General features: G+C 37.0%; 1 protein-coding gene across 1 annotated transcript in view; it reads left to right on the forward strand.

The window, feature by feature from the left end:
* The first annotated feature begins 282 nt into the window (after positions 1 to 282).
* LOC128998336 (roundabout homolog 2-like) overlaps positions 283 to 13,930 on the forward strand; it is a 281,028-nt gene continuing 267,380 nt past the window's right edge. Inside the window, exon 1 of the mRNA XM_054424476.1 lies at positions 283 to 651. Coding sequence (XP_054280451.1) covers positions 588 to 651 — 64 coding nt within the window. The 5' untranslated portion in view covers positions 283 to 587. The remainder of the gene's footprint in view (positions 652 to 13,930) is intronic.

The raw sequence follows: 13,930 nt of genomic DNA on the forward strand, positions 1-13,930 counted from the left end.
GATCACCCTTGCACTTGCCCGGCGCGTGCGGCGGCGGCGGCGGCGTCGGGAGGGGGTGACAGATGGTAAATGATCAGTTCTCAGTACAAGCCGAGCGTCGCAGGCTGCGAGTGTGGTGCTCGCCGGGGTGGCGACGTCGTGTTGTTGACATGTGTACATACTGTTGACAAGTGTTGTGTACAACCGCGTGTTATCGGTCAAGTTCACGGAGAAGGAACAAACAACGCGGCGGTATAATGGTGTCCGACATACTGATATGATATATGGCAAAAATATGTTTACATCATGCTTGCCTAATCAGTCACTGAAGAGTTAATTTGGAACAACCTGTTTCGGTTTAAATGACTAGATATAGTTGTAAAATAATTAATTAATAAGCTAAACAATCTTCCGAAATAGTTAATCCAGAATAATGTGAGATTTAATTGATTTTAAAATTGAACAATGTTTAAGTAACCCTTTTATAAAGACGCAAGTGTAATGTGCCTAGAAAAGTCCATGATATATTCTGGACATGTAGAAGACATGTATTCGTTGTAACTGAGTCACGCTACATATTGTTTGTGTGGTGTACCTAGTCATCAAGCATGAAGGATGCTGCAGTGAGGGATGTGTGCCTACTGCTTCTCCTGGTCCTCCATCAAGTAAATGGTAAGTCCCTCAGAGCCCGCTCATCTTTGTCACCCTCCTTGTAATCTCTTGACTCTCCGTCTGTTTATCTCAAGTAACCTCCAATAAACCCCGACCACTCTCTTTAATTAACTCCGTCGCTATTTGTAATTAATGTCTGTTCACCTAAATATATTAAATTTAGATAAAATAGGCATATTCCCTTGTAACTTTGATTTATTCACATTGTGATAGGTAATTTGCAGTATTAAAATAGCCTAAGTATATGTAATATGACATATTAATGACAATTGGATGCAAAATGAAATTTTGGTATGATTTTCTTTACCAGATAACTATTATGTAGCTCGTTTTAGCGAATTTCCCATATAGGGAATAAACTATTACCTTAGGTCTCATGGTAAGACCTGGACCCGGGACCGATTTATTTTTTCGTTTATATGTCCCCAGAGGCAAAAAACACCATTCGTTCAAATTCATATATATACAGTCAAATGTGCCCGTTAGCACGATAACTCGAGCAAAAATGATCTGATTTTGCTGAAATTTGGTATAAACGTATAAACCTAGATTTATTCGAACGAGTTTGCGAACCAGCATGATCAACTTTATGGGAACAGGGGTTTATGGGGTAAAAATGGAGTTTTCCCATTTTCACCCTGTAAACAAAATTGTGCACTTTCTTTCCAAACCATTGCTAAAAAAACTAATAATTTAGTATATTAGACCATTGTTGTATGTCTAACGACTACGGAAAACATACATTTAAAAAAATTTAAATTTAAAATTACCATGTTATTCTTATGGAGAATATATAAACTGTATATATATATATATATACAAGCTACAAAGCTTACTTGTCTATGAACATATTTTAACGGAATTTTGAAATGTTGTTTACTTCATATTAAAGTATCAATATTTCAATAAAAGCCTCCATATGTTCTTCCCTGTAGCAGCAAACCTGAGTATTCATAAAAATTAATGATATTTAAATAAGAAATAAAAACAAAACAAATGTTAAGGCTGCAGATTTATGCGGTGGGGTATTTTGTTTTACATATCTGAATTTTGGCTAAAAATTTCTGAAGATAAATATAGACCAGGAACCGATTTACTTTTCCAATTTGATGTCCCTAGAGTCCGAAAGCACCATAATTTTAAATTAATATATATGTGCGCTTGCGTGTATATAGGTGTGTTCACTAGATCGATAACTTAAGCAAAAATCATCCGATTTGGATAACATTTGGTATCCAATACTTCAATTATTCGAACGAGTTCGTGAACCAGCATGACCGGACCATGAAAACGGGGCATAATGGCGGGATGGATAGGGTAAAAATAGGGGTTTACCACTTTGTCCTTTGAGTTATACATTTTTCAATTTCTCCTATACAAATTTGTAGAGCTCTGGTATTTGTGGTAAACAGTGGTATAAAATAAAATAAAATAAAAAATAGTACTGTATTTTAAAGCGTTGTCGTATGCTTTATTGTTGAAAATTCCATACTATACAGGGTGATTGATATAAGTGTGCCAGCCGTTTTATTCGAAAACTATAAGAGATATCAAAAAAGTTAAATGGTAAGTGCCTTGGCTTTTTTATTTAAAAAATTTTAGTCAAGTAAAAAAAAATATTTTAGCCGTTATTTTTCCAATATGGCCGCCAACTTTGATTTTTCTTATGGAACACCCTGTATTTTATGAATTATTCTGGTAGAAAATGTAATTTTAAGACGATTTTATTCTTGTGATTTTTTCATAAACCTAACCGTTTCAAAGATAATAATGGTTTAAGTTGTGAAATTTTGAATGGTTTTCGAATAAAACAGATGACCTTGTTTAGCTTGCCTTGCTAGGCCTTTATCGAAACTCTTTCTCATGCAGAAATTTCAAAACTTTAACACCATTATTATCTTTGAAACGGTTAGGTTTATGAAAATAATCACAAGAATAAAATTGTCTTAAAATTACATTTTCTACCAGAATACATCATAAAATACAGGGTGTTCCATAAGAAAAATCAAAGTTGGCGGCCATATTGGAAAAGTGGGGAATAAAATAATTTTTTCGACTTAACTAAAAATTTTTAAATAAAAAGTCCAAGGCACTTACCATTTAACTTTTTTTGATATCTCTTATGGTTTTCGAATAAAACGGCTGGCACACTTATATCAATCACCCTGTATATGGATACTCATTGAGCCCAACGCATTAACTTACTAATATTATAAATGTGAAATTTTGTGTGTTTATTTGTTTGTTTGTTTGTTTGTTTGAAGTTCAATCACGCATTAACTACTGGACGGATTGGGCTGAAATTTGGTATGATGATAGCTCACATTCCCGATTAACATATAGGCATATTCTTATCTCAAAAATCCTTTCGGGCACCGCCCCAGTGGCTCTGTAGTTCCCCATGTTAACCTTATGAGTAATTATATTAAAAGGGAATTAAAGACTTTAGTCAGCTGTTTCAAATAAAAAAGTTGGTTCTATGATATGTAAAAGCATTAAAAAGTTATAAAATTTACCAACAGGGTGCAGCACAATATTTTTTTGAATTTATGAAAACAGCTAATTTGAACTAAGCAGCAATAAAAAACTGTGATACGCGATGATAACTGTCAAAGTAGGATTGTTTACGGTGAAGTGGTAGAACATTTATGACTATGGTAGATGTGTAATACTATAGGGTACTGTGAATTTAAAGAAGCAAATTTTATCAAACTGTGTCCTCCCCATTGAAAACTAAAGCTTGATCATAACTGCAATAAGCATTTTATACTTATATGCACACCCCGTACGAAGGACGGGTTCTCTGCTAGTACCTGAATACTCGTGTGATATCCAACGAAATATTTTAATGACAATTAAATCAGGTAAATGAAAATTAGATTAGTCTTCAGGATTGCTGTGACAAGGGTATTATCTATTTGTATTATTGACGTTGAATTAATACGGTACAATCGATGCGGATTGCCATAGCCCGCATCACAGTAGTGTTTGGTGTGTTCAGTCACCAAACACGCGTTCACATCTTCATTGTCCCCAGTAGATCATAAGTTTTATGGTGATACTCAAGGTGCAACTCGTTTATTAACCCTAACATCAAATGGTATAGTTTTTCTATTCAATTGAACCACTTACTTTTGTATCTGACATCGAGAAATGATAATTCTAGGTCTTTCCTAAAAGAACATTATGCTTCGAGTGTACACTAAAATAGAATATTCACTAATAAACTGATGTTTGGATGTTTGTACGGATGTTTGTCAGTTTGTCTGCTAGTAGTAAACACTAAACAGTGCACTATTGACTGTTGATGACAAGGTATGTAACCTATTTTACTGTAACAGTATTAACAATTATTATTACCTCACTTCAGTCGTTGTTTGGTTGACACGCAGATAATCACATGTCTGGACCGCTCCAGAGTCTGCTGCGAGTCAGGTTCACAAAGCAGAATGTTTTTTAGTTATATCTTCTATAGAATTTTCTACTCTGAACCTCCCTAGTCCGGGGCCACACTCATTTTATCTCGCTGAATTTTTTTCACGGGCGTTACCCGTGGGTTTGAGAGATACATTACGGTATATGGGGCAGGCCACACTAGAGTCAAAACGTCCGTGAACGCGTTTGACAAACGGAATTGCACGTGTATTCTCTACTAACATTCCACGGGCGTTGCACGTAAAAACTAGTCGCGGGGCGTTGCGGCTTATGGGAGTGAACACACTCATCTTATCTCGCTGAACTTTTTCCACGGATGTTTCTAGTTTTACCCTGACTGATTTACTGTACAGTGAGCGTGGAGGGGGCGGGGAGTGCGGATCACGGACACGGACAATTTTTTGGCCAGTGTGGCATGCTCTACCATTCTCGCTGGTTAAGCCCGAAAACCCTATCTCGTAAGACGAGTGTGGCCACGGTCAAACTGTTCCATGTGCGTCGCACGTGAAAGCGGAAAAACCAATCTCGCTGGTTAAAAATTATAAGTGTGGCCCCGGCCTTTAGACAGGCGCTCTTCAATAAAGTTGTAAGTCACGTTATCTCCTTCTCATTTTAACTGGTTTCAAACCTGCTATGCAATGGTACGTTAAAAATATTTTCTAGTGATTATCTAACAAAAATAATAATATAAATCTAATGATATCATTAGGTCGCATGTTTCTTTTATTCATTCATAAATGACTCGAACTGATAGCAACGAAAAAATAATAAAAATACCAACGTTTTATCATATTTTGATGCACTAGATTTAATGTACAAATTCCCATTTAAATTAAAGCTTTTAAACAAAATTACCTGCAAAAGCTTTTGATCTGCCCTCATATTTAATACACCTAATTTACTTGAGCCCGATGACGCTTTACCACTGAGAAGACTTACACGCAATGCAATACAGTCTATAACCAAATAATAATTGAGTTTTCGCACTCAATTATATGCAAATATTTTTAGCATAACATTACCTTTTAAATTTCCACGTGTTCGTTCCATAATAGAATAGTTTTAAAATTAAAATCAAATAACTGTATTATATCACGATGTTTCACATATTATTTAAAAAATCCGCGGGTCTGTTGTGATAAATTGCAATTAATTACTTATTTATCTCTAGAAATAGTAAGTTTACATTTAAGAATAACAAGGATAAAAATACTGAAATTGGTTATGACAATATGCTAAGAAAACTGACCTCGATGTCACTGCTTACTTTTAACTGAAGTTTTTGAACTACCAAAGACCACATAATTAAGACAACTCGTTATTCTGTGAAGAGAGGTTTATAAAAAGAAATTCCATTTTAACTTTAAGCTATCTCATATCAAACTACAGCAAAAAAATAATCATGTTATCGCACAGTTTTTTTATTGCGTTACATTAAAAGTACACTTCCATAGTTTAGCTAGGTTAGTACAAAACAAAAGTAAACCAGCGGCATCCATTTATAGAGCTATTGAGCCGTAACTTTTATTTAATGTTTGAAACGAACATCCATAACCAAATGCAAATGGAAACAATAAAAGTACCTGGGAAATAAAAACGAAGCCTGAATCGGATTAAAGCCTTTAAGCGTGCAAATACTGAGATTTAGAGTTTTTAAGCCGTAATTCTTCAAACAAAACGCTTTTATTGGACGCTATCTAAATATGATACCTAAGCTCTGTAAAGTTATTACACATATAGACCTACGTATTTCTTTTAAACATGGTTTCAAAATGAAATCTATAAGTAATTGGTTCAAGGAATGTAATATACTGTTTTATAATTAAAATTATTTTAGGCGTGTTAAAAATATAATGGAAACTGAACGAAGGGACAATGCTGAGTTTGGTGAAAGAATAGAATAAATAAAGTTACGACATAAAAGTGCCATGTAATAATTTGCTACCAATTATTATTCCTAAAAACTTTCATTAGAAATTGAGGGTATTAATTTATTTGAAAGATGTAGTTCTTCGATCAAATAAAAAGTGAACAGCCCCCTTTAATGATTATTATAAACTTAAAAAAATTTTTACACCACCTATTAGCCTACATACATTATAAAATTATATAACATTGAACAATTTTTATTTAGTTGCAGCAATTTTTTTTTAATATTATTTATGGTCCTTTGATATTATGTTCTAGTACCTGGAGAGCTAATAATTTCCTCATTAATGTAAGCTATTATTGCAGCCAACAATTTAATAACCAATAAATAATCCAACCTATTTGTATCAAGCAATATTGAAAATACAACCGATGGGGTTATTTTTCACCGTTTGAATTGTATACGATCGTAAAATATTTGAAACTTCTAATTTTAATGGAGTTTAACGTAGAAGAATTATTGAGCCCAAAATTAAATATTTTATTGGTTTGTAGAGGCAAGTAAAAACAAGCTTACATGTTTAGCTCTTTACTGTTATGTCACAGATAGGTAAAGTAATGTTCTCTTGTCTATAGTCATAACATCAACGACACTTGCCTGTCACCTGTCACGGCTAAAGTATTTGAAAGGTTTAGTGGCGGTTCGGTTAGCTACATATTTGGGTATGATTTCATACCGAGTCAATTAAGTACGATGTAATTAACTCATATAGCTCAGCTTCAATATGCATGTAGTTACGGAGATGGATTTATTGAATATAACAAATATTGGCTTGGTAAAACAGTTTCTTCTTTGATTGTTTTTAATAAGTTAGATCGAATGTTTTTTTATACCAAGAGAGTAGATAGGGTTGCCTGATTTTTTCTCCGGCGAATAAAAGTGACTGCGATGTTGGGAATGAGTATACGAGTGTGGGCAGGGGACGATTTGTCCTCGAGCGAGCGACGACGACTTGTGCAGGTTAAAACTGTATGTTAGTTCCAGCAGAGTGCTTGCTGGTAAAGACTTATGGTGTATGAAAGCTAGGATATGAAATTATGAGTCTTTGTTAAATTAAGTAGTAAGTTTATTTAATTTTATAAAACAATTGGAGTGATCACTAAACTGGCATGTGTTAATGTGTAACACTTTGGATAAGAGTGAGTCTTGCAAAATTGTTCCAACCTGAAGAATTCTTAGTTTAAACCGTTCCTTGTCGATGGAGCCGGTACAGCGCCTGTCTTCATTATCAGCAAAGTAAAAAGTTGTCTTCATGGGATTAGAAAAGGTAACTACCTTTTCACATTTGTAAAACTGAGACATGAGCAACTTTTTATGACTTAAGTCAATAAGAGTAGCTGTGTATCTGGATGATAATGAAAGATGGTAAGTTTATATATAGGTTAAGCTTAGTAAAAAACAACATTGGTAAATAATAAAGATTTGTTTATTCAAAATATGAAGTTGAATACATTTCAAGCCTTACACATATTTAGAAGATCATCATGAGTGACTTCCAGAGACAATGTATATCTCCCAGTGACATCCTGGCCCAATGTATCTGATCCGTCCTCGCAGTAGACTATATTCTTGGTGCTGCCCTTGTCTGTTGTCTGTTCCTTGAAGCGAAGATAGGAGCAAAACGGTGAGTTGTAGCGATGATCTTCTATTGCGTCATCACCTTCTTCCCACTTGAAAAGATTAACTCCACAATAAACGCATTTAGTGGTGTCCTTCATAGCAGCCATTTTGACAAAGCCTTCATCGGCAAGCTGCTTAGCAGAAGGAGTTTTAAGTTTCCATTCGTCAAAGGTCTTTACTCTCACTTCAGGGTTGTTCATGTCTAGCATAGCTGGGTTTTTCAAACACCAATCAGCTAGTTTGTGTACATTGGTTTGTGAACAATAAAATCCTGGAGCATGTAAATGATGAAACAAACACTGATTCTTTTGTTTGGATAGTTCTTCAACGGGAGGAAGTAGTAGAAAATCGCTCGATAGAGGGGGGCCTCCAAGTAGCTCAAGACTGAACACAACTCTTCTGTTCTCTAGCAACTTTTCCAAAACCTTTGCCTTTTCAGTTGAAGCAGCATACAATAGGTTTACATTGCAGCAAATGTCTCTCAGAGATGACGTGAGAGAGCTATATTCAACGTTTCCTGTTCCGAATCCGAGGCCGTGATAGTGTTTACTCAACCACCTGTTATGATTGTCAAACTGTGAACTGTGCCACCCTCCGCAATCATGTTGTGTGCTTGGAAAAGTAGATCTGGATCCATCCTTAGGTGGTGAGAAAATCCAATGTTGTACACATCTTGAATCCAAGTCCAATATGCTCAATTCCTTGATAACCACTGTCTTATCCTCTCCGATAAAAGCACTAAAATCTATGATGGCCTGTTTAATCATGACTGAAAGTTCTAACTCCAACGAAATTCAAGTTGAGACTGAGAAACCAAACCGACAAGAGCGGGCTTTATAGCCTATCCCCACCCCAAATTCCAACACTTTCTGTATGAATCACATTATCCGATGAACCAGGTTAGTGGCTGGCTCATAGCTGAATGACTTGTCGTGAATTATCAAACAATAAGCAGCAGTCCCTGGAGGGAAAGCTTCGCTGGCCTCAAATTCTAAACGAATATCAACAGGGGCTGACCTAAGGGATTCGTTTTGCTTAGAACAGTCAATTACGATTAGTGGTGCATAAGAAATGAAATTTTTAACGTCCAAAAGTGGTTGTGATGGAACATTGTAATACGACTCCTGAAAACGGGTATACATGTCGTAGAGTATAGCGTAGTGGTTCTTTGCAATGTCTAGTTTTAAATCATCATAAGGATAGTTAATAGAGTTTAAATGAAGTTTTATGTTTGATATCTTGCAGTGATCAAAGCATGCGGCAGACTTTTTCATATTGTTTTTGCGATTCTCCTGGAAAGCCACTATGACGTATCTTGGCTTCTCTAGCTGTGATGCCGTCTTTACTGACCAAGATTGCTTGTTTGATTGTGGCAAAGAGGGATACTCATAGAGTTCCCAGCTTCGATACTCTACAGGAACACTCGTTCCCCTTTCCAAATGTCTAAGCAATGCAATTCTTTGTCTATCACTCAAAGAAACGTAGGGAACCCTCCAGCATAGTTTCTCTAGTTTAACTTTAATATCTTCAGGAGTTGTGTCAGTAGCACCACTTGAGGTCCACAAAACTGCATTTTTGTCCCCGGCCGACCTCAGTAGAACAAGCTCATGACGGCAGTTGACAATAACCTTTCTATAATCTTCTGCGAACCCCAGAAGCCTACTTAGCGGTATGCAAAAACTAAAATTTCCATCAGTGTCAGTCACATGACTTTCCAAAGTGGAAGACAACTTATTCACCTCGGTTGGCCAGCCAGAGTTCCCTAAACTTCTTAAAGAGTTCTCTCCAATAGAAGCAAATCCTTTCATTGTAGAAGTTATACCTGGGTTCCTAATGCGATCTATTTCAACTCCATTAATTTCATACCGTATCTCGTCAAACAAAAATGCAAATGCGTTTGGAGTGAACTTTGTTTTTGTAGTTGCTGTATTGCCTGACTTCAATAGCTTTCCCTCAACATACAAATAACTCATAGAAGGCACAATGCATATATCTTGTTGTTGAATTGGTATTCTTATCTCGTCATTGTTGTCTAGTGTGGTAGAAGAGTAAGGGAAATGAGTGTGAAATTCCATGTGAGAAATAGTGTCATCAAATGGGACACTACTAAAAATATCCAGTACATCCATTATTGAAGTATTTTATAGCCCAAGGAGCGTAAAAACCTTCGGTTTGTGTGTGTTAGTCGCTTGGGTGACAAACAAACACTGCTTGGTACTGTTGAGTGTGCACCCAATAAATAGTCGTCGGAGTTATGGGTTTTCTTGACTCTGTCTATATGACCCTTTGATATTCTTGGTCTTGATAAACAGTTTGAAAAATATAAGTAACCCATCTCCTACTACCTGTTCAACTAGGGACCTTCCTCAAGTGTAAACACACTGTAATACGTTCTCCTCTAAAATTCACCAACCTATCGTCCTGGTCTACAATCCGTAGTGTTATGTTACTTATTGCCCTCGTGGTGATTGGAAGGTAAATGATTGTACTGGGTATTTCAACAAGCTTATATCCTGGTGGTACTGCTGGGAAAAACTGATGGATTGTATGACTTTGCTTATTATTAACGAAAGACCCGCCCGCTATGCTGCATTCAACTCTAATCGTGTTTGTCTTAAAAATATCCACAACATTCTTCGAGTAGTGCTCATTTCCAGGTCCTATGACCTCAGAATCGAAACCCAGGAGGCTGCCAATAGAGTTGGGTTGAGAGAAATCCACCTGAGCGTTACATTTCAGAGTAGTTTGCAATGTATTGTTGTTTGTTCCCAAGCGAAAAAAGTACTTCTTTTCCTGTGTAGCCAACATCTTTAGCTTATCCTGTATGAAACGTTCAATATCCATTACTTCATATGTACCAGTAGGTATTTTAATAATCTTTCCATTATCAAAATGAAACTGGTTGTTTGTTTCGTCGACATTTGGTATGGAGTTATAAGACTCGAAGCTAAGCAAACCAACTTCATAATCATAACCACCTTCAAGTTCGATGGGAGGAAAGTAGTCTACTGAAAGAGTAGAAGTTCTACCTGAAAGCATGAACGTCTGAGACATGACTAAAGGGTGGAAATGATAACAACAAATATATATATGTGTACACTGTAATATCATTTAAATTGAGGTTAAAAAATACAAACACAGATGCCCACAGATCTCAGAGTAAGTGTTGACATCCTGATAAGCGGTTCGGTTGTAAGATACATATTTCCCATTTAAATACTTCTGAAGTTCCAGTGGAGGTATCAAATCCCCGTAGCTGTCAAAGTACCTCACGTAGTCTCCACTCTTCTTGTAGCATACCCAATGAGTACCACTACCATTTGTATTGTCCAAGTTGACTATGGCAGACTCGTTCCTCCATGGACTTTTAGGAAGGTTGTCACGCATAAACACTCCTCTAAAATGGGGGATTTTAAGCTTCCTGGCCCAATGTGTTAACTCAAAATCATACATTGCCCTTCTGGGCAAAATATCTATAAGTTTTTTGGCTGCTTCTGATAAGGTGCCATGTAAATACCAAGTCCTTTCTTATATGGTCTAAAGTACAGGCCCTTGCCATGTCGCAAAGCTACTGCCTCCATAGTTTCGTTATGTCTTTGCATCTCGCTCAGCCGTTTTTTGGCATCTCTAGCTTCAAGCACTGCTTTGGCCACACCAGCAGCCCCACCTGTCAGACTTCCCAATGCACTAAGCCCTGCAAAGATTGGCAGCAATGGTAGCACACCTCCTGACTTGGGAAGTGATAGAATCCGTGATCTACGTCGTAAATGACTGAACGCACTACGCCTCCCTCTCTTCATAGATCTGATGGCGTTCAACGCTGATGATGCTGCCTTTGTTATGTGTTTTCTACTCCCTCTGTTTAATATTCCACCTCTGCCAACAAGATGCATTCCTGATCCCCGCACAGCCGTCCTTGCTTGTCGTAATACATCGGAAAAAGTAAAAGGTTTAAGTCTTCTGCTGCACTTTCTAGTGGTGCCTTTTCTTTTTCGTTTTAGCGCACTTCCACCTCTTGCTGTGCCCCCTTTGGCTAACGATCCCCTACCTAACCTCCTTCGATTTCTTCGCCTAGTCTGCCGTCTCCTCCTCCTCCTGCCTTCGGTTGTTCCGGCACCAAGCTTCAATTTCGCGTTCATTGCGCTTGCAACCGCCCAGGAAGCGAGCCTCTCACCAATAGGAACACCTTTTGTTTTGAACCTTGCCCACGCCTCGTTTGCTAATACTCTGTCAGCAGTGTGTCGAGATGAAAGATCTTTGCTCTTACTGTAGGCAATATCGTGTTGTTTACAAGCTTGATCCAATAGGTTGATTCCTTGATCCTTCCTTTCCAACCTTTCCTTCAATCTTGTACCAGGTCCACAAAATTGGTATCCTCCAGGCAGGTGAAGTTCTAGCGGAAGAGAGTTTATAGCACGATTAAGCAGACCACATCCTCTAGTGATCCTACGCATACTGAGCAGGTCTTACAAATATGAACACCTTATATACGATTCTTCATTTCACTTTTGTCCCCCAGTGTGTGAAGATGAAATTTAAAAAGCACTGTGACACTTTTGTTGTGGACAATGCTGTGGAAAAACTCATTCAATCCACTTCGGATGGAATTAAATCCAAAGAAGTGAAAAAACATAGTGAACTCCTTCCTCAATCCATTCGAGGCATCATTTGTGGTCCATCTAACTGTGGAAAAACAAATTTGATGTTTAGCCTTTTGACTGAACCAAAGGGATTAAAGTATGCTAATGTATATGTGTTTAGTAAATCATTGCTGCAACCTAAATACAAGATGCTTGAACAAATAATGCAAAACCTGTCATGTATTGGTTATTTTTCATTTACTAACAGTGAAGATGTTCCCAATCCTGATGAAGCTAAAAAGGACTCAATAATGATATTTGATGACGTGGCCTGTGATAAACAAGACAATATGAAAGCATACTTCAGCATGGGAAGACATAGAGATGTAGATACGTTCTACTTGATCCAGACGTACACGCGGCTCCCTAAACATCTCCTTAGAGATAACGCCAATTTAATAATTCTTTTCAAGCAGGATGACTTAAATCTAAGACATGTATACAATGATCATGTTAATAGCGATATGACTTTTGATCAATTTAAGTGTTTGTGTCACACCTGTTGGAACAAACACAAGTATGGATTTGTAACCATAGATAAAGATTCTGAAATCAACAAAGGTCGTTACCGTTTAGGTCTTGATACCTTTATTGTCGATATATAAAGGGCTCCTTTCAGCATCAATACACTAAACGTTAATCAGAGTGACAGTGAGAGGATGGAGAAGTATGGCAGTGCTCCGATGGCTCTTAGAGCTCCCAAGAAAAGAAAGCTAAGAGCAAAACGAGTAATCCGACGTATAGTGAAGAAATATCCAATACCAAACTTGAAGGAGCGGAACCAAGACAGTGCTAACAAGCACGAACATATAGTAAAAAATGAACTACTTAGACTAACAAATGCTGTGCGTAAAAAGTTTCAACAATTGAAGCATAATGCTGATTATGTTGAGAGGTTGTTAGAAGTGCAAGCTAAACCCATAGTCAAACCTCTGCAAGAGACAGTAGAGAGACGTTTGAAGGAACAGCAGTACTATTATAAACCTGTTAAAAAAGAAGAACTAGACTTTGTGGTTAAAAAAGATGATCAGAGTACAACTATGGATAGAACTTTTGTACAAGACGAAGAAAAGGAGGATGACTTCAATAAGTCCTTAGATGTGTCTACTCAAACCATTAAACCCAATCAGCTGGATACGTATTTAAAAAGGCTTTCCAATCCTCAAACAAAAGATAAAATGGACACGACTTATGGTGTTCGACTTGATGGAAGGGGTAATACGACAATTGGTGATTCTAGAATAAAAATTACAAATTCAAAGATACAGGTAAGGAATCACAGCTTTGAAACAACTCCAGGACTCCTTGAATTACTATTCATGCAGGTTCCTGATAAGGATATAGTAGAAAGGCAGGATTTGACAGTGTACAAAAAGATCCTTCAAGACACCAATGCACACCGACAGATGTATTCTGCTGAAAAACCTGTAAATGCAAATAGGGGGAAAAAGTACTTAAGCGTAATATCGGTACTTTTTCCACCAAAGCAAGGCATGACCGTTACAACACCGGAACACGCTAGTGGAAGTGGTATAACTGTTGAAAACGTGGACAGGTACACATCTGATGTGAATTTACTGGTGAAGCGACTTAAAACCTTGGTTTTGTCACAAGAAGCCGGTCACAACGCTCATAGCGAAGAAATAGACTATAT

This window comes from Macrosteles quadrilineatus, unplaced genomic scaffold (assembly GCF_028750875.1).
Source record: "Macrosteles quadrilineatus isolate MER2022 unplaced genomic scaffold, UCM_ALF_1.0 Scaffold_1__1_contigs__length_201487025, whole genome shotgun sequence".
In the NCBI taxonomy this organism is placed as follows: Eukaryota; Metazoa; Arthropoda; class Insecta; order Hemiptera; family Cicadellidae; genus Macrosteles; species Macrosteles quadrilineatus.